Genomic DNA, 20,860 nt, shown 5'->3' with positions numbered 1-20,860 from the left:
AATTTAATTCACATTCACAACTTGGGTAAATTGAGATCTTTGTTCGATGAATGTTACCCTAGGCTTTGGACTGTCAGGAAAATGTTACCATATGTGCGGGTGGCCCCATGCTGGTATCCGATCACACCTTCAGAGAGCACTGCATGGATATGGATATTGTGGATATTTTTCTAGCTTAGCCATTTTTATGAGAAGAGGCTCATTACAATTATAGAGGCTAGTTGAAATTCAATGCATTTCCCATCAAATAGATGTTTTGATATTCTGCACAGCTTCCATTTGCAAAATAACATCTCACAGGTTCCTCAAGCCCTCGGAAGCAGGCGTAAGAAGAGCATGTTTCATTGTTCATTGGCGGGGGGAGGAAGCGTCTCAGCGGGTCTCTCCACCCGGGACGCTGGTGAATCCCACCTCCTCCTTATATAATGCACAGATCCCTGTCGTTTCAAATAAAAAGTTTGATCTGTATCCAAGTCTGAGTGTCATCTTTTTTCAAAATTCTGCACTCACACACAATGTTGACCTACATATTCCCCACTCGCTACCCCTGTTGTTGCTCCTGTAAAGTGTAGGTGCGGTCTTTGAGGTAGGAGGTGAGGAGGGAAAGTGCAGAGCCTGAAACTCCAAGTTCTTGGAGAGTGTGAAGAAGGATCTGATGGTTCACCGTGTCGAATGCAGCAGACAGGTCCAGAAGGATGATGACAGAGGAGAGGGAGGCTGATTTAGCCGTGTGCAGTTCCTCAGAGACAGCAAGGAGAGCAGTTTCTGTTGAGTGACCTGCCTTGAAACCAGACTGGTGCGGATCCAGAAGATTGTTCTCATGGAGATAACAGGAGAGTTGTTTAAAGACAGTGCGTTCAAGTGTTTTAGACAGGAACGGGAGGAGAGAGACAGGCCTGTAGTTTATAACATCAGATGGGTTGAGAGTGGGTTTCTTTAGTAGAGGGTTTACTCTTGCCTCCTTGAGACTGTTTGGAAAGTGACCAGAAGTTAAAGAAGTGTTGATGAAATGGGTGAGAAACTGTAGAATATCAGGAGCGATAGTCTGAAGGAGGTTTGAGGGGATAGGGTCCAGAGGACAGGTGGTAGGACAGGCAGATGTAATGAGGGTAAGAACCTCACTTGGAGAGAGAGGGGAGAAGGAGGTTAGTGTGTGGGTGAAAGGAGGGTCTGGTGACCCAGCGGTGAGTAAAGATGAGTCGGAAAATGAAGAGCAAATATCATCAAACTAAATACTACATGTGTTAATGGTATTTCAGAGTCTGTATCCACGGTCTGCCTGTAACAGCAACACAGGAAATAGAGTCCCGGCTGCCTGCCTGTGTCCGTGCTGGTTTCAGGCTAACACCAGCAGCGGGGTCTGCGAGGTAACAAGAGAAACCTTTGCTCTGGGGTCTGCAGACTCAGCCCCGGGCCTCTGCTGTTCCTTTGAGAGATAGATTTATGTGGACAAAAGGGCTCTTCTGGGGTTACTGGAACACTGAGTTTGTCCGTGCTTGCTTTGTTTTGGCAGCTCTGAATACAGCCCCCTACCCACGCAAATCGTTTGGCTCTGGTCAGTGGGCATCCTGGCCTTTGGTCATGATCAAAGTGCACACACACACACATCTCCTTAGGAAGCGTATACGCTTGGACCAAAATCAACCTCTGCTAAATAAATAGTCTCTGTCAGTTGGCCCGTAAAGGTCTCCAAGCATTATACAATATGAATGCCTCAGTTTGATGTGCATTTCATGACAAACGGCTTAGTGCACGAGTGAATCGCTCATATGAATACATGGAAAAGAACTGTCAACTCAGTATACCTATTATTCCTGGCAGTAGACACCAGTAGAATGAGTACAACAGCTGTTGTAGCCTTTTTATTTATCCATCCCAGGTGACTGCACACTGAGCACTCATGCACAGCCGTTCCATTATGACAACTTTATAATAATCCTCCTCTAAACTCTTGTTATTTAAGGATCTGCTTTACACTTGTCATACTTTAAGCTCAACTATCTACAATGGTGTTAAAAAATGGATATACCAGCAGAGAGTCGAGAATGGTAACTGCTACTCTTCCTTTTCCGCTCTCAAAATGACCGTTCTGCAACAGACCCCCTTTGGATTTCTTTCCCATAGTCATCTGTCTCCTCTCAGCTGATCTATAAAATGCTTGTTCTTTCCCTCCCCTCTCTGTACACAAAGCAATAACTCCAGGGATAAATCTCTAAGTGAAGGTTTGCTTTGAAAATTAACGTATCTTATTAAATCAAATGAAGCATGGACTCAGGGAGGGAGGGAGGAAGGAAAAGGTTAGCAGTCTGAGAACATTTAATGAATATTGAATCCTCCACCACTCTCTCGTTCAGACACACACACACACACAGCAGATTATCTAATCAGAAGAAATTCCCTCCTTATCCCATGAGTATGTATCTTAAGGCCATAATAACAATTTCAATAAAGAAATGCACTTACACCTTCTTTTAGCTGAATGCATTTGAAACCAATTATATGTGTGAACCATTTCAGAAGAGGATTTTTTTCCTCTCAGGGAAAGGAAGTTATTATCTGTATTCCAAGCTGTGACATGACAGGAGAAGAGTTCTGAAAATGGGTTGGTATTGTTGTATGTCCTTAGCTCTACAGTTAATCCAGCCAGTACCAATAATTTACTTATGAATGATTTATTTACAAAAAATGTACCTTGATACAGCAGATAGAGGTGCTTTACTTTATATGTATCTCCTTTAAACTTAATTGTTATATTACCTTAATTTCTGTATATACCAGTGCTGCAATATTTTCTCTTAACAGTGAGTAAAACCAGAGCCAAATATCCCTCTCACTAAAGTATTAAGAGGAGCAGACATGCTCTAAGCAGGCCATACTGTGACATTTAAATAGCACGATGTCCCATAAAGCTGTGTTGGCTATGTAGACATCCATATCCAACTGTTCAAAAACTTTTGCTTATTTACCTTGACTAAAACTGAGCCATGACCTTTGGTTTTACTTCCATTGCCAAACGTTTTTTATTGCTTGAATTTTAATCCACTATAACCTTTGCAATAATCTGAAATTAACCACTGGCAAAAGTTTTCTTGGCAAACATGAAATGACAAAAATGATATTCTGTGTTTCTGTCACGTTATACATTTGTGAGGAACATAATGGTCACATAATCTGTGTCTGCATCAATTAAACTGGATTGTATTATTTGAAATATTTATGAAATGGTATACATTTGATCTAAATAATTGTCTCTTCTGTGTGTTTTTGTCAGGATCATTTCTCCAAATGCTTTCAGCAATAAGAGGCTGAAGTGCACCACTACCCAATGTTCTGAGGTAAGACTAAAAGCAATAATGTTTTCTTTCAGGTGATTTATCATTTCTCCACTCCCATTATCCAAAACACTCAATTTCTTACCCCAAAAACAATGTTTTGAAATGTTGTATGCTAAATCTGTATAGCAGCCATAGAATATTTTTGAATGTTAGACATTTCATCTGTCTCCATACAACATAGTTTCAGTTATATAAAAGCAGATGAAGTAAAGGAATGTAGAGCTGTCGGAGCAACCCTGTCTCCTAAAAAATACGTTCCCACAGAACTAAACTGCATTCTCAATTACGTTTAGCAAGAAACGTATTTTCTCCCACGTTACGTTTGTTATAAACGTATCTCAAATACGTTTATTTTCTACATATCTTCTAGAAACATATTTTCTCCCACGTTACGTTTCTTATGAACGTCTCTTAAATACGTTTATTTTTTACATATCTTTGCCATTTATTGTCTTGCTTATAATAATGATAATAGTCATTCATAAATATCATTTTAGAGCACACATTTGAAATCAGTAGGCGAGGCTGTAATTTCGCCAGCTGTTACTCTCATGAGCGAGGCAGAAAATAATAGTTTTAACATGCCAAAAAGCTGCTGTGTCGTTTATTGCACCGCAAACATTAAAACAAATCCAGAGTTACGTGTTTCTGTACTTCCTCTAAGAAGAAAGGACAGTAAAAGAAGAGCTCTGTGTAGACCCTCCAGAAAAACGCGATTCTGCGATCGCAGAATTTACCGCATAATCAGCAAAATGGCGCAGATTTTTAAAATGCCGCATATTTATCAAAAGGCCGCATAATCCCCGCATTTTCCACACAAAGTTGAGGGGGAAAAAAGTTAACTCGTCTTGTCGTGACGTCATCAGCTCGCGCATCACAGAATGTAAACAACACTGTATAGAGTGAACGTGTGGAGCTCACACGATAGAGAAAACACCAAGATGAAAAAATCTAATCCATCTCATTTACCGACGAACATTTATACTAAAGACCGGGCAAAAAGTGGGGGAAACTAATCTGCACCCCGTGCAACTGTGTATTGGAGCATAAGAGAAAATGACGACGACCCACTTTCATTCATTCAAACATTCGAAAATGCTTTCTGCTGCTGCGGACAAGAAAGCCAAACAACTCACGTTCACCGAGGCATCAACCTCCAAAACCCTTTCGAGGGCTACAAGAAACGAAGTGAGTAGCCTACAAGATTGAAGCTGGTCAGATAACGAACGAGTAAATGAAAACAGAATGAGGCGGAGAAGTGTGTGTGTGTGGGGGGGGGGGGGGGGGGGGGTGTGAGATTAAAATAGCCCAATTGCTTTTACAATAAATAAACATTGAATGTGTTTAATTGAATAGTAAAGGGGTTTAATGTTAGTGGCAGGTTGTGTGTGAGAGAGAATAAATAAGACAGCCCAATATTTAAAAAAAATGTTATTCTTTTTTCCCGCATATTTAGCATATTTCGCAACTTTCCGCATATTTCGCAACCTCCCGCAATTTCACCGCATAAAATTACATAAAAACCCTGCATGTTTAATCGCATAATCAAGGATTTTAGCCCGCATAATCAAGGAATTTAGCCCGCATAATCAAGGATTTTAGCCCGCATAATCAAGGATTTTAGCCCGCATAATCAAGGATTTTTGCCCGAGTTTTTCTGGAGGGTCTATCTGTGGCTTCAGGCTTGATCGCCGTTGAAATGACAGCGTTGGTTTCCCCAAAAGTGGGCGAGGCTGTAAAGTGACGTAGATTTTACTCTCATCTATTATTCAAAACCATTCTATTTATTCTAACGTAAATTACATGCCAGTGTTTGATCCTTTAATTTATTTGTTTTTATTTTAAATCGTATAATGTCTGACTTTTTCCCGTCTGTGAGGAAAAGAAATGGGGCTTAGATCCTCAAAATACTGAAATCTGTATTTTTGAAAATCTTTTTTTCCTTCTAATTTGTTATTATTTTCTAAATAATACACTGTTATTTACTCAACAATAACACACAATTATCCTTGTTTTTATTTATTCATTTAATTCTATAATCTTGGGCTTTCTTGCATGCTTTTGAGCCGTAAATTAAAGGCACCGGAAACAGACGTGGGCCTATAAGGGACATTTCGAGCGATACACACCACAAACCCAGCGCCATATAGATAGAAGAGTTACGACAGCGGAAGTCCAAAAACGGTTATCGTCACGTGGTTCATGTAGGCGAGGATCGTTCCCCGGAAGTTCAGGGCGGACAATAGCTGTGTCCCAATTCAGCGGCCGCATCCTCCTGAGGATGCATTCGGAGACCGCATACGTCACTTCCTCCAAACGAAGGCTGTCCCAATTTAGAAAAAAAGACAAGACTCCTCCGAATGCGGCCCGCAAATGCAGCCTTCTTTCCCCAGATTTAGAGGATACATCTGATGTACACTACACGGTGTACCATATCCCAGGATGCAACGGGTGACGGTGACGAATGAGTTTTAAAAAAAATATATGGCTTATAACGTCCCATCAATGGCTACAACGGTTTCAGCTGGATTCGTTGTTAAATGTACTCACCCAAATAGTAAACGACATGAAAGAAAAAATTAAACCTATTTAATTTGTGTATTTAAATATACGGGCAATTGGAGATGTCTTCTTTATATTACATACATAAAATAATATGAAGTGAAAATATTACTAAACCCTGTTTGGTTTTGGTTATTGTTGGGATTCATTATAAAGCTAATTTATTTATTTAACTGCTTTTGTTATACAAATCTTACTGCAACAATTTTGCGCGGGGAGAATGAAGCCCTCTTCCCGGGGGCCTGTTGCGACCTCGGGAAAATAATTTAAACATATTATATAACACCAAAATAAGTAAAACTAGATCTGACTCCATATTGAACAGTTTTGAAAACAGTTTTGAAAACAGTTTGAAAACAGTTTGAAAATATTTTGCCTAGTGTCAGAAATTATTACCGGCACTTGTGACTGCAGCTGGTTGCTAGGTGACGGGTGCGGCAAAATGTAGGGGTAACTGCCGGTGACGTACAAGGACATGTTCAGTAGACCGTCTCATTTCGCAGTCCGCGGAGGACCCAAGTTGGGTCCTCCGCGGACTGCGAGGCTGGGTCCTCAGGAGTCCAAATTGGGACACAGCTAATGTGAATGCATTGATAACAGGAGATAGAACTACGATTTTTGGTAATTATTAGTGAATAAAGGTTTTGATTTGCAATATTTATACAACAAATCGATATGTGTATGTATTTACATCAATATGTTTTAAAAAAATAAAATAGAGTTTGCTAATATTAATTGATAATATTAGGATTAGTGTGAACAACTAGTTTACATGTTAGGCTAACAGTGCCTTGGTTAAAGAGCCTGTTGCTGTTTATTTATAGCTTTGAATTCTTTAAAACCAATATTATCTTCTCAAACTTGTATGGTAGTCAGGAGCATCACTTTCTAATGTTTATTGATATATTTAGAGGGAGGGGATCTAAAGGAATGCTTCAAAATTCAGGTTAGATTCATTTCTACCATTTTCTTAAATTCATGGTAGTTTCAGTAATCCCATGGTAATTGAGGACACAAGTTATCTAAATGACTAATGTCATCTTTATGGCTTTCAGAAAGGACAGTAGACCGACAGGTGACTATCAAAGGACTAGCAGCAGCAGCAGCAGCAGCAGCATGATGATGATGTTAAATGTGTTGTTTTAGGAACATCCATTGCAAATACATGGAATTCAATAAACATTGAATAGCATATCATGCAGTTTGTCTGTGCCTTTTCCTCCGTGTTGTCCTGGTTTGCTGTGCTGCCTCCTAGTCACCACCATGGTTTGCTGTGCCGCCTGGGGATGCTCAAATCGCTCCGAGAAAGGAGTACGAATGTGCGGCTTCCCCACTGACACAGAGCGGAGGAAAAAATGGCTGGCTCAAGTCAGCAGGAGCAATTTCACGACCAACAGCAAAAAAATATGTGAGGTAATTATATACAAACACTGCATTTGCACTTTTTCACAAAACGACAACCACACCATTGGGAAAGCTTAATGTTGTGTTTAATACAAAAAAACAGGGAAAGGCTTGAAAAACACTGAGAGTTGAGACTCAGGGTGCAGGGTGAGGGTCTCAGTGCAGGTATTCAGGCTCCATTGAATCCCCCTCTGGTTCTTGTGCTGAAAGAGGGAGTAACAGACAGGAGAAAGGGTTATACACACCTATATATTACACCTATTGGATTGGAAATTGCCTTGGGGAGATAAGGTGTTGTCTTTGTTCCCAACTGAAGTTATGGAACTTTATTATTTGTGAGTTTAACAAAGTATGACAAATGGCATCAGTAACAGATGTGATATGAATTTCTATAAAGTTGTCTCACATTCTTGGTCATATTTTATATACAGTATGTAATGAGTATAACATGTCCAGTAAGTATAAAGTGTTTCCTAATAGTGTGTATTCAACCACTATGGTATAGTGTACGGTACTATGGTATGGTATCCTATTAATCTGTTATCTGTAAACGTTCCCTAAATCTACTAATTTAGGGATAATCCACTGACATCCTTTAATTTAACACATGTTAATTTGAATCAGATGTACTGATAATATCCGCAATATAAATCTTTAAACTTCTTCTTACCTTTAGAAGTCCGTCACGAACGGGCTATTATGCTGCAACTCTACAGCTCTGCTAGCCTTGGCGCTAACTTCCGGAGAACGATTGAGAGGCTCCACGATCCGCCATTGCTGTAAAAAAGTGGTCCATTGGAGTGAACGGAGATGACGTAACTCTCAGCCTATATGGCGCTGCACAAACCCACCGAACAGATTACCCAAGATCCTCAGCTTGAAGCTCGTTGATTGGATGTTTTAGCCGCAATGCATCTTGGGATATGATGTTAATGCGATATGACATCCGAAAACATTTTTTTAAAATAAAATAATACTTTATTCCTACTGTTCTTGCTTTTCTCTTTGGAAGTCATCATATGACGGCATTGTAATACACGGTTCGGCTGCATTAAATATTACACATCTGCCGTAGTTCTTTATTTATAGAGCCCTGATGAGAAGACTTCTGGACAAACTTGAAGAACTGCCACCAAACCTGAATATGTGACGTGGATCATAAATATATCAACAATTAAACAACATCTTGCATTTCTTTTCACAAAATACGTCTCCTTGCAGTATCAACAGTAATTCGGCTGACTTTGATCCAATTGGTAGATAGGTTATATTTACACCATAACGGTGCACAGCTGATACAAAAGGACTTGTAGTTTTTAAAGATATTACTGATTTTCTTTGCATATAAGAATGTAAATACTGAGTTGAGAGAATATTCAGGGGATTTGGGTGATGGGAGAAACATCTATGGAATCACAATTTCAATAGTTTACCATTAAATGACGGATATGCCTTTCTGTCTGTGATGTTTTACAAATCAGATATTTATGTGTAGAAGTAAAACATGAGAAATAGTATAGCAATATCCTGTCAAATTATGTAAAAACATGAATAAAACTACACATCTTCAGATGTTATACATACATAAGTGTCCTACACTAATAATACAAAGTTATTATTAGTATGCTGTGTGTACCTTGTGTGCACCGCCTAGTGGTTAAAGCACGTTATTGAATTCTTTTTGTTGAATAATGTTATTTGTGTTGAATAATGTTATTTGATGAAACAAATATTAAGAGTACATGCTTTCATAGGGGGAAAGTAGAAGGTCAATGATAGAAATGTAGAATATAAAAAATCAAGAAGATACTGTAAGTGATCTCTAGAATAAAACAGTTTAGTGCTGGATGTATAAAGATATTAATATGAGGATATGCAAAACAGACAAACTAATTAACCTTTATTAACACATTAAGAATACTTTAGGTTAAGGTCTTCTTTCAAATAAGAAAAAAGCTTTGGGGGAATCTATCTACAGATAAATATTAAGCCTGACAAAGTACTTAACGTCTAATACATTGCTTTCCTGCAATGTTAACTATGTTGAAGCACTTATTTTAACTGATATTATTCACATTAATTATACTCTTATGTATGTAGATAGTAGAAGAAATGTGCAGAATTTGACAGTTTAAAGGTGGAGGTACACACACATATTGATAGATGTCTTGTAATGCACTGTTGAGGAACCTGTGACCCAAGTTTTTCATTCATTGCATAACTACACCGTAGTTGTGTATATGATATGTCAATAAACCTTAGAAATTCTTGAAATCTTGAAAGGGATGTGCAAAATAGAAATTATATATATATATATATATATATATATATACATATATTATATATACAGTTTAATTAACTAGAGAATAAAGAGTAATTCATATACTTTATAGAGATCTGTAGATAAATGTTTAGTCTTCTCAAGCACCAACTATCAAATATCTCCTGATTGTTGGCACTTGACAATCACCTCCCCTAAATTTTACTCAGGTGTAACTAAACTCTGCTTTAATGGTTGTTTATATTTCACATCATTAATCAGAATCTGCAAAGTCACAAAAATAAATGTAATGTAGTAAAAACACCAGGTTAACCTCTGAATTGTAGCGGAGTAGAATTACAAAGTAACAATGAGCTGTCATGTGGGTATATATTAATGCTGCCCATTATGGATACAAGCGATTTTCACCCATTTAGTAATTATATGTTTTACATTTGTACCCACCATCAGGTCGCTGACATGGACATTTGGGTCGACAACTACTTGCCAACTTGCAGTGAAGGTTCAAAAAGTGTCAATAGTTTAACTGAAATAACATGCTGTAATATAAAACTTACATTATAGTAATTAAGATTAAGATTCAACTTTATTGTCATTGGACAGAGTATAAGTATTAATACAATGAAATGTAGTTTACATCCAACCAGAAGTGCAAAACCGAAGTAAAGTGCATAATGATCTTAAGTATAGTATAAATATATACATCTTAGCAGTTGCAGCAATCTTTGACTCAAAGTTTACTTATCAATACTAAACAAAAACAATTAAATTATACCTCCTTTGAAAGCCTCGTTTTCAGTCTTACGCATCCGACCTGGAAAACTTTGCAGCCAATCTTATTTGTTACAGTGTACCGTGCAACCGGTCCTTATTCAGAATTCTTATGAGAATTCTCTGAGTTTTTATCAGCTTTGGTACTTAAAACAGATAAAGTAATTATCGTAGGTGACTTTAATATTCATGTTGACGATGATAAAAATAGCCTTACTATTGCATTTAACTCTGTATTAGATTCTGTTGGTTTCTGTCAGAGTGTAAGTAAACCAACCCACTGCTATAATCACTATCTCGACCTTGTTCTGACTTATGGTATTGAAATTGAGCAACTATTAGTCGAACCGCAGAATCCTGCTTTATCCGACCATTTCTTAGTAACTTTTGAAGTACTGTTACTAGACTACAAAGCATTAGTCAAAAGCTCCTGCAGCAGAAACCTATCTGTTAGTGCTATAGCCAAATCTAAGGAAGAGATTCCACCAATACTTAACTCGATAGCATGTCTGCATGTAAGGGAGGAAACTTATACAAAATGTACACCACCCCAAATTGATCATGTTGTTGATAGGGCTACAGATGCGCTGCGAATAAAATTAGACTCTGTTGCTCCTTTGAAAAAGAAGAAAATAAAACAACATAGATTAGCTCCATGGCATAATGCCGAAACCCGCAAAATAAAGCAAAAGTCGAGACAACTTGAAAGGATATGGCGTTCCACTAAACTTGAAGAATCTCGTTTAATTTGACATATTACTCTCAATGAATATAAGAAAGCACTGCGTAAAGCGAGAGTAGCCTACTACTCTTCATTAATAGAGGAGAATAAGAATAATGCAATATTTCTTTTCAGCACTGTTGCCAGGCTGACAGAGAGCCACAGCTCGATTGAGCCTTCTATTCCCATAGCACTCAGTAGTAATGATTTTATGTGCTTTTTTAACGATAAAATTGTTACTCTTAGAAACAAAATTAATGACCTCTTGCCTTTGACCAGTATAGTGTTATCAACAGCTCCCGGAAACGTAAGTTCTAATATTACACTAGATAGTAAACTAGAATGCTTTTCAGCCATAAACCTTGAACAATTAAATTCAATGATTCTCTCTTCTAAACCATCAACGTGTATCTTAGACCCAATTCCAACTAAGCTGTTAAAAGAAGTTTTTCCATTAATTAGCACTTCTTTATTAAATATTATGAATATGTCTTTATTATCAGGCTATGTTCCACAATCATTCAAAGTAGCAGTGATAAAACCGCTCCTTAAAAAGCACAACCTCGCTCCAGAGGTTTTAGCCAACCTATTTCTAATCTTCCGTTCCTCTCAAAAATTCTTGAGAAAGCAGTCGCAAAACAGCTGTGTGATTACTTAAAAAACTATGATTTATTTGAAGATTTTCAGTCTGGCTTTAGAACACATCATAGCACAGAGACAGCTCTGGTTAAAGTCACAAAGGACATTCTAATAGCCTCAGACAAGGGACTTGTCTCTATTCTTGTTTTGCTCGATCTCAGTGCTGCATTTGATACTATCGACCATGATATCCTATTGCAAAGACTAGAGCACTTAGTTGGCATACAGGGAACTGCTTTAGGCTGGTTTAGGTCCTATCTATCTGAACGTTCTCAGTTTGTACGTGTCAACGATGAATCTTCCACGCAAACCAAAGTAAGCCAGGGAGTGCCACAGGGCTCAGTGCTTGGACCTATTTTGTTCACATTATATATGCTTCCGTTAGGCAATATTATAAGGAATCATTATGTTAACTTTCATTGTTATGCGGATGATACTCAACTATATTTATCAAGCCTGATGAAATTAATAATCTAAATAAGATTCAAGACTGCCTCAAGGACTTAAAAACGTGGATGACCTTAAATGTTTTGATGTTAAACACGACCAAAACTGAATTTATTGTACTTGGCCCAAAGAATCTACGAAACAAATGATCTAAAGATATAATAACTATGGATGGCATTAATTTGGCCTCCAGTGAGACTGTAAGGAATCTTGGTGTTATATTTGATCAGGATTTATCCTTTAACGCCCACATAAAATCCATTTCAAGGACCGCCTACTTCCATCTACGTAACATTGCAAAAATCAGGCATATCTTGCCTCAAAACAATGCAGAGAAACTAATCCATGCATTTGTTACTTCAAGGCTGGATTATTGTAACTCCTTATTATCAGGGTGTACCAAGAAGTCAGTCAAGTCACTTCAGCTGATTCAAAATACTGCAGCTCGTGTACTAACCAGAGTTAGGAAAAGGGACCACATTACTCCTGTTCTGGCTGCCTTACACTGGCTCCCTATAGAACACAGGATAGAATATAAAATTCTTCTTCTCGCCTACAAAGCCCTTAATGGGCAGGCGCCATCTTACCTTAAAGAACTCATTATACCCTACTGTCCTACTAGGGCATTGCGTTCCAAGAATGCAGGGTTGTTGGTTGTTCCTAGAGTCTCTAAAAGTACAATGGGAGCCAGAGGCTTTTCTTATCAAGCTCCACTTTTGTGGAATCAGCTTCCAGTTTGTGTTCGGACGGCAGACACACTATCCGTTTTTAAGAGTGCGCTTAAGACCTTCCTTTTTGATAAAGCTTATAGTTAGGGCTGATTAGATTCAGTCCCTAGTTTTGCTGATATAGGCTTAGTTTGTCGGGGGACATCTTACTTCTTCCTTCTCTCTGTCTATACCTGTGTACTCTCATGTTCTGATTATCCCAGCTTCCCCAAATTTCTTTCTTTTTGGTGTCTATATACGCCGGGATCCGGAGTCATGGATGATCCTGCAGTCCTGTGTCATGGATCGCGAGTCCTGGATCTTGAGTCGTGGCTGTGGTCCTGGATCATAAGTCCTGGATGGATATCCTCGTGGATTCATCTTCCTATTATACACACATGCATTTCCAAACATTTGGAGTACCTATGTTGCAAATGTATTATCTTTTCAATTTACACATGGCATCTATTGCATGTCTGTCCGTCCTGGGAGAGGGATTCCTCCTCTGTTGCTCTCCCTGAGGTTTCTCCCATTTTTCCCTTTAAACTGTGGGGTTTTCCTTGTACGATGTGAGGGTCTAAGGACAGAGGGTGTCATCTTGTCATACTAATATTCTGTACAAACTGTGAAGTCCACTGAGACAAATGTAACATTTGTGATATTGGGCCATATAAATAAACATTGATTGATTGATTGATTGATTGATTGATTGATTGATTGATTGATTGATTGAGCAGTATAAACATTACAAACAGCAGTTTGGAAAATGAATACACTATAGCTATGGTATAAATAAGAAACAATACAGAATAAATAGAAATATATCACGGACCCTTTTTTTTCAGATTGAAATACCAATAATAAATATGAGTGTGCCATAAAGATGATATAGATGTTCGGGCATTTTATAAATACAGATACGTTGGCTGACGTAAGTGAAAAAGTCAGGACCCTGAGTATTCAGGGGGGTGTGTGTGTGCGGGGGGGATCTTTACAAGGACCGAGGTGTTGAGCGCCCAGGAGAGGTCCTCAGTGATGTGAACACCAAGGAATTTGAAGCTGGTGACACGCTCAACCTCTGTCCCGTTGATGATGATAGGTGAATGTGTGATGCCCTTGGACTTTCTGAAGTCAACAATTGGCTCCTTGGTCTTCTTGGTGTTGAGGTCCAGGTTGTTGTCAGCGCACCACTACACCTCCGCCCTGTAGTTACTTTCCTCGTTGTTCGAGATAAAGCTGACCACCATAATGTATTATGGTCTAAATGTTGACTTCATGTTTGTTTAGCCAAACTTCTAAATCTTATGTATGTTCTATTTTGCATTTCAGATAAGCCATGTAGGTTTTAATGATGGCCTGCTTTTACTGGATGATTTGTATCTCTTCACAAAATAATCCAAATGTTGTATCACTTACCCTTTCACAACAAAAAAAGTATAATTTCACACTGACATGTCAAGCTGTAAGCTGCATCAAAGATGTCAAAAGCTAAAAAGTCCAAACTGACAGAGCAAGGAACTAATCATTTTAAAATGCTCAAACTGACAGCAAGCCAACCTGCCCCTGATGTGGACACGGGGGAAAAACGTCTTGCTTTTCAGATGCTAAGAGGAAGACTTTATATCTTTACACATGCATTAAAATTACCACATTTCAATCCTTGGCATACATTATTTGCATACATTTTTATTAATGCTTAAAGGCATCAATAAAAGCATTGATAGAAAGTTGGCTACATTAACAAATACTTTGATATACTCAGGCTTAAAGGATCAGTAAAGAAAGCACGAAGATGAAACAGTAACAAATGTGTAAAAAAAACAAATTCAGAGGTACACAAATTGTAGTCTAAAAGATGAAGTGTGGCATTACATCACGCAGCAGCCCCCTCCCTGGGTGGCTATGGCCCCTGCTGAGCGCTGCTGATGAAGCAGAGACTCTCAGCCCAACAACATTTACAAAATAAGCACAGGGAGGATGAGCACAGTCCACTACAGGACATCTGGCACATTTGCACTAGATGTGGCCATAGAACAGAGATTGGCTGCAGCAAAGGTCAACCAAGATGTGTTTTGTCGCGTCTTTGTGAGGCTTCTTGGATATCTTCATCTTTTTCAAAGAACGGGTTGCAGCTATCTGCTTCAGAGAGATAGGTAAAAGAGGCAGTGATGCAGGCTCATTACAGTGTGGGGGGAAAGTAGGATGGACTACGAAGGGCACAATGTGGTGAATATCCTATAATTATTTATCAGTGAAAAATAAAATGTAAATTGGGTAAATGAATTGGTTTGTATTAAATAAATAAAAACGTGGAGGCTGACTTAGCTCCTTCTAATATGAAATAGAGAACGTGGGGACAAAAGACAAAAGAAGAGACAGGCACTTACTTTAAAATGATGTACTGAATCTGCATCTGTAGTACTAGAAAAAAGCTCATTTACTTTTTGTTGCACTGTTACTGACATAAAGTCCATTTACTATTCATTTAACGGAACATAAATCAACTCAAGGGTTATTCATTTGTACCTCACAATTTCATTTCATTTGGTGACAAAAACTACATTGGCTTGTAGACTTGTTTTGTCCTTTTTATTCAGATTTTCTCTCAGCCCTTCAGATTTATACTGTGACCCTTGAAAGTCGAATTTTGGGGATACAATAGACAAAAGTAATTCAACATTGATCAGCTACAACAGGAATAGTTAAACATTAACTAACTTTGTTTTCCTTTTGTGATCTTTTCCCACCAATGGTTTCACCAAAGTTCTTTTTATGTTCTAGTGTCTACACTGCTGGACTTAAATCCAGCCAAACAAGCCAATGTATATGATTTAACCATAGATGTTTACAAAAGGTAAAACAAATCTCAAACCCTTGTGTTTGCAGTTTGTTATAATAATGATTGTTTTGATTGTGCAATGTGACAATTAAGTATAATAAAGAAGAAACGGCACGGAGAATATGTCTTTTTACTTTCATTAGCAAACGTTTTGGTATACAGTATCTGAGGTCTTTAATATCATTTATTTTTCCTCTTCCACCAAGCTACTGCAAAGTGCAGGCAAACTGCTATTTAAATTACTTAAACTGAAACTATTCCCAGAACCTTTGAGATGAAAATGAAAAGCTGGGAGCTAATTTGAGCCAAGCTAGACTCTTTAGTTGTAGCGATGTTTGCTCCGGTTGTTCCCTGCACTTAAATTATTAAGTAATAAGATGATGGAAGCCTGTTTCTTGCAATCGCTTGGTCTTAATGACTGTGTTTGTTCATGGTCAGTGATTGAAAATATCCTTTATTTCATTACGACTCTCCCTAACACCCACAAGAGAACATAAAGTGCTGAAAAACACCTGCTTTCTCAATTTATGTTTATTTTCTTTTTTTTGTTCTTGCTTTCTTTATTTTACATGGTCTTGCTTTTCCCTTTATCTTTGCTCCGTGTCTCACTGCTCTCCTATGCCACCTCAGACAATTTCTCTCCTTCCACCTAATGGGAGCCAAAGGGAGATAAAATGGTGCTGTCATCAAACATAGTTTATGTAACAGTCACAGTACTGTGGGCTGTTTGCTGTGCCGCACTCCCCACTGGCATAACATCTCTCTATCTTCTTCTTGACTTCTAACTTCAGAGACTCTCTCTTTCTTGAGCAAGCTCCCACCCAGTCACAACCAAACCAACACTCACTCACTATGTCCTATTTCCCTTTGTGATATATGAGATTACTATTGAATCCAATAGATTTCATGAACAAGAACATGGGGTCAAAAGTGTCAGGGGCCCCTCCTGTCCTTCAGCTACACAAAGTCTCTCTACGAGGCGCATACTGTACGAACTTGTAGGGGACTACAAAGAGAAACAAAAATGTAAGACTCACAAACTATAAAAAACTATTAAAAAAAAGGGGTCAAACAACTATGAAGAGACACACAATGACCCAAAAGAGAAACTATAAAGAAGCTCAAAAGACAAAAAAATCAAAAAAGAAACAAAACAACATCAAAGAGTATAAAGACTCACAACAACTGGGGGCAAATGAAACTTTAAAGAGACACCCAATGACCAGAAAGAGAAATAAAACAACTACAAAAAGACACAAAATGACCACAAACACACACAAAACAACTACAAAGGGACACAGAATTACAACAAAAAGAGTCTATAGTTGGTGTTGCTCATTTTTAGGAGAGGTAATGTCTTTGTCCCTAATCTCATAATCTGCGCTCAGATATTGAAATAGTCTTTACTTATAGCTATACTGTAACAGTAACTATAATATATCTTTATCTCTGGGCTAGTGTTTGAATGCAATGAATTTAAGTTAATTGTTTGTCATTGATAAAGTACATCTGTGATTCGGATCAAATGTTACCTGAATGGTAAGACAATATTTAAAGAGGCAAGATAAAACATGTTTGCCATTACCCACATTGAAACAACCCCTACTCAATATTCCACGTTTATTCTGCATCCGCTGGTGTTTGGGTGGGTGCTTTGCCTACTGATGCTGCCGGTGTGTCAGGAGACTGAACTGACAGTTTCTATTGCTTCCTGATAATACAGTGGGGCCTTTGAAGTTGTTGCTAACCTTTTCAATTCAAGCCAGCCTGCTGTCCCTAAAGGCAAACACATTCATTAAGTGTCGCTCCGTCAATAGCAGATCCCTGACAGGCTTATTTTGCTCGTTAAAGGAAAAGCCTGTAATGTGGACGTGCAGTAAATAGAGATGGAAACACAACAAAGGATAAGGTGGAACGAGGGAGTTGCAGGAGCTGGAAAAGATGAAGGGAGTTTCTCACTGTAAGTGGTCCAGTGTTCAGGCCTGTCATATGCAAATGAACACCACCTGTGATATCCTATCAAAGTGCATCTTCTTCTTAAGAAAGCCAGTGACTTATGCCCATTTACACTTTTACTTAATTCGGTAGACATCAAATATTTTGAAAATCCTCAAAGTCAAAGCTCAATCTTTGAAAAAAGGAATAATATAGGTTTACAACAGTGTTGGATAAAGTATCGTAGTATATTATATCCTAAGCAAAAGTAGCCATACAGCAGATTAGTACCAAAACAAATATCGTTAAGAATTTCAGAGTAATGTATTTATTTGGATAATTGTATACATTCATTTTTACCTAACTAAAGGAAGCACCACCACAGCATTCAAAAACTCAGTTACAAGTACAAATCTTATGTTTACATTTTAAAAGGTTACTTCAGTTTGATGCACAAACACTGAGCATATCATAATCTTGTATCCTTGAGAAATGTTGGTGTCTCACAACAGACACCCTCTTCCCAGTGAGAAGACAGAGGCCACAGCCTGTGTTCTACTGACCCCACTCGTCACCCCTTTTCGCTCTGAGCCATCTTGACACTCTCTCTGCTGCCTCCATGTTGTTACTGACGGCTCTTCTCCTGCTTGGTTCCTTAATGCCCAGCGTTCCATAGGCCTTGCTGAAGGAATGGGCTGCCAACCGCCAGCTGCCCACTTCCATGGCATGCACTTGGTCCTCTATCCGTTCCTGCGGCAGCACTCCACCAGCTTCTGGTTCACCCTCTTCCTCTCTTGCGCCTCCGCCATCCTTTCCTCCCAGGGCACAGTTAGCTCCAGCAAGATGAGCTGCCTTGTGGTCTCAGAGCCCAAAATGATGTCTGGTCTCTTTGAGGACTTGATGATGTGAGGTGGAATTTTCAGTTTCCCTTCCAAGTCAACTGTCGTCACCCAGTCTCATTCCGTGAAAAGCAAACCAACAAAGAATTCCCCAGGTCTTTTGCCACTCTCCCTTCTTAAAATACCTGATGAACACCTGATCACCTGATAGCTTAGTGTGTTATTGAGAAAATGTAACTGCCAGGCCCTTCGATATCTGTGAATAATGGAGTCACGGCGTATCAGACAATAATAATAACCAGTCGACAGAGATTGCACAGCTATAATCGTGTTAAGTTTCATATTGTCATTGTTTGTCTTTATCCAATCAACCGCAATTTCTATGATGGGAAATGACTGCCACAAGAAGTGGATATATACTGCAAGATTAAATAACACAGCACTAGGCCTACAATCATAAAATGCAATACACCTGGTTTATTTATGTGATTTACTGTGTCTCATCTCTTCATAGTGTTATAATCCTTACACGTTGGGTTGATTTACTTTTTATTTAGTGTTAAAATGTAATAAACCGTCAAATCCTTTTTTATTTGAAATTCCACTTTGGTCCCTATTGTCAGGTATTTGATAAAGGATGAGATTTGTTTTAGTCATATGAATTGCAGTATGGTTAGAGTCATATGTTCAAACCCATTCTCTCTCTCTCCTCTATTCAATTCACTCCCAGCTGAATGATATTTATCAACATTAGGTTATAAAACAATATTGTCAAGGTGAGGGTGTACCATATAATGTCTCTCTGTCTGAATTTCCCTATGTCTCTCTTCCCCCTCCCTTCCTCCCAGTCTAATATAGTTTAACTGAATTCAGTGCACTTATTGTGGTGTACTGGCATGCAGGCTGTATAAACAGCTCTGCCAAGGAGACCAGTTCAGCAAATCAATAATAATAATACAAAGTTTGCTCTCATTCCTCATCCTGCTAAATTGTATTAGCATGCCTGGCATGAACGTGAGATGAACAATGTTTTAGTGCGTTATTGCGCGCGTGTGTGTGTGTCTGTGTGTGTCCGTCCAACTCTAACTCATTTGCATCACACATACCAAATAATCGTATATCCTTAATCTTAAGCCCCACGGACCCGTATCCGGGGCCGAAATCGTGTCATTTGCAGGAAACAACGTCTAAGGAACCTTCATATTTAATAAATTATTAATGTTTTATATCCATATAACTGAAAAAAAACTAATTTAATTGATCTTTTTCATTTGTTTCTCCAAAAAAAACTCTAAATGCTAAAACTGACCCTCTGAATTAGCCCAGAGCGAAACATGCTAACCTATTACTGCACCAAAGATCACTCCTAGCACCTTTATTACTTATCCTACCTGCACATCCAACACATCGTTTATGATCGTAAGGAGACACAGAATCTATTGGTATCCACCTCAACACTCAAAGATTACAAATTCGCTGAGAAAATAACCAAAACCTACATCAAAACATGTCGCGCTATGTAGCCCAAAACGCTAACATGGCTTACCTTGGTCTTTGTCTGGTCAAAACTGGTCTTTAATGGCATTAAAACGATAAAAACGATGGTGTAGTTAATCCATAGGTTAATCCAATGTGTCTGTGTGTCCTTTGACATTTTCTGATCATCCATAAGCAATAAAACTGCTTTTCCGTTTCAAGATATCAGAGCAGGGATATTCCTACGCTCTGTAGCAAACTTGCATGCACAAAGAAGCCACCTTTTTAAAAAAAATATGAGAATCTATGGGACGATTTCCCTTCAATTCTATTGGCTCTAACGGTCAGGAAGAGATGTCACATGTCAAAATCGAGCAAAGGGGGCCAGAGATATGGAAAATCCACCCAAATGGCCCCAGAATAGTTTTTTTTTTGTGCTAAATCTGTCTAATGTTGGGTTCAGAATTCCAGGAAAGACAGACAACTTCTAAGTTTAACTATTTATTGTAAAGAGAGCAAAAGATATCACTTGGCCAAGGACTCATCACGTCTTTGGGAATCACAGGCAGCAAAGCTGTAATCTGTAACCACCAAATCCGTCAAGAGCCTGGAACCTCGTGCGACAATACATTTTATTACACAGGGCGTTGTCCGTACATTTTTGATTGGTCAAGACTAGCTGAAGAGATACCATGGTTTAGACTTGGTTCTCTTTGGTTGGTGCGCAGACTCAGATAGAGTCTCTTGGCAACACGATCCTCCAATCAGCATTCGACCGGCCTGTGGAAGTCCCTCCCTACTCTGGCACCATCATACTAATTTGTTTTTTCTAACGTTTCTTCAGATATAGTGGGAAACCATAATGTTGCTTCCTAGCTTTGCGGGGGAGCGCGGGTCCCATACA

The 20,860-nt window shown here is 38.6% G+C and overlaps 1 protein-coding gene and 1 long non-coding RNA gene across 4 annotated transcripts in view; one reads left to right on the top strand and one right to left on the bottom strand.

Moving 5' to 3' along the window:
* The window catches only part of LOC307046011 (uncharacterized protein), a 72,986-nt gene extending 64,434 nt beyond the window's left edge, over nucleotides 1-8,552 (top strand). For 2 of the 3 annotated variants that reach the window (XM_079692108.1, XM_079692110.1), the window contains 3 exons: nucleotides 3,272-3,335; nucleotides 7,153-7,310; nucleotides 7,978-8,552. In XM_079692108.1, the coding sequence (XP_079548234.1) occupies nucleotides 3,272-3,309 (38 nt within the window). In that variant the 3' untranslated portion in view covers nucleotides 3,310-3,335; nucleotides 7,153-7,310; nucleotides 7,978-8,552. Of the gene's footprint in view, nucleotides 1-3,271; nucleotides 3,336-6,952; nucleotides 7,311-7,977 lie in introns of all 3 variants that reach the window. The other variant, XM_079692109.1, reaches the window with a different exon arrangement.
* LOC307046028 lies at nucleotides 7,371-8,091 on the bottom strand. Its single transcript, XR_013810049.1, has 2 exons — nucleotides 7,972-8,091; nucleotides 7,371-7,504 (listed from the first exon to the last, which is right to left on the bottom strand). It is a non-coding gene; the product is annotated as an uncharacterized lncRNA (long non-coding RNA).
* Nucleotides 8,553-20,860: the final 12,308 nt, after the last annotated feature.

This window comes from Notothenia rossii (genome assembly GCF_949606895.1).
Source record: "Notothenia rossii genome assembly, chromosome: 1".
In the NCBI taxonomy this organism is placed as follows: domain Eukaryota; kingdom Metazoa; phylum Chordata; class Actinopteri; order Perciformes; family Nototheniidae; genus Notothenia; species Notothenia rossii.
Note: the sequence above shows the minus strand (reverse complement) of the source record. Positions and strands in the feature narration are given on the sequence as shown.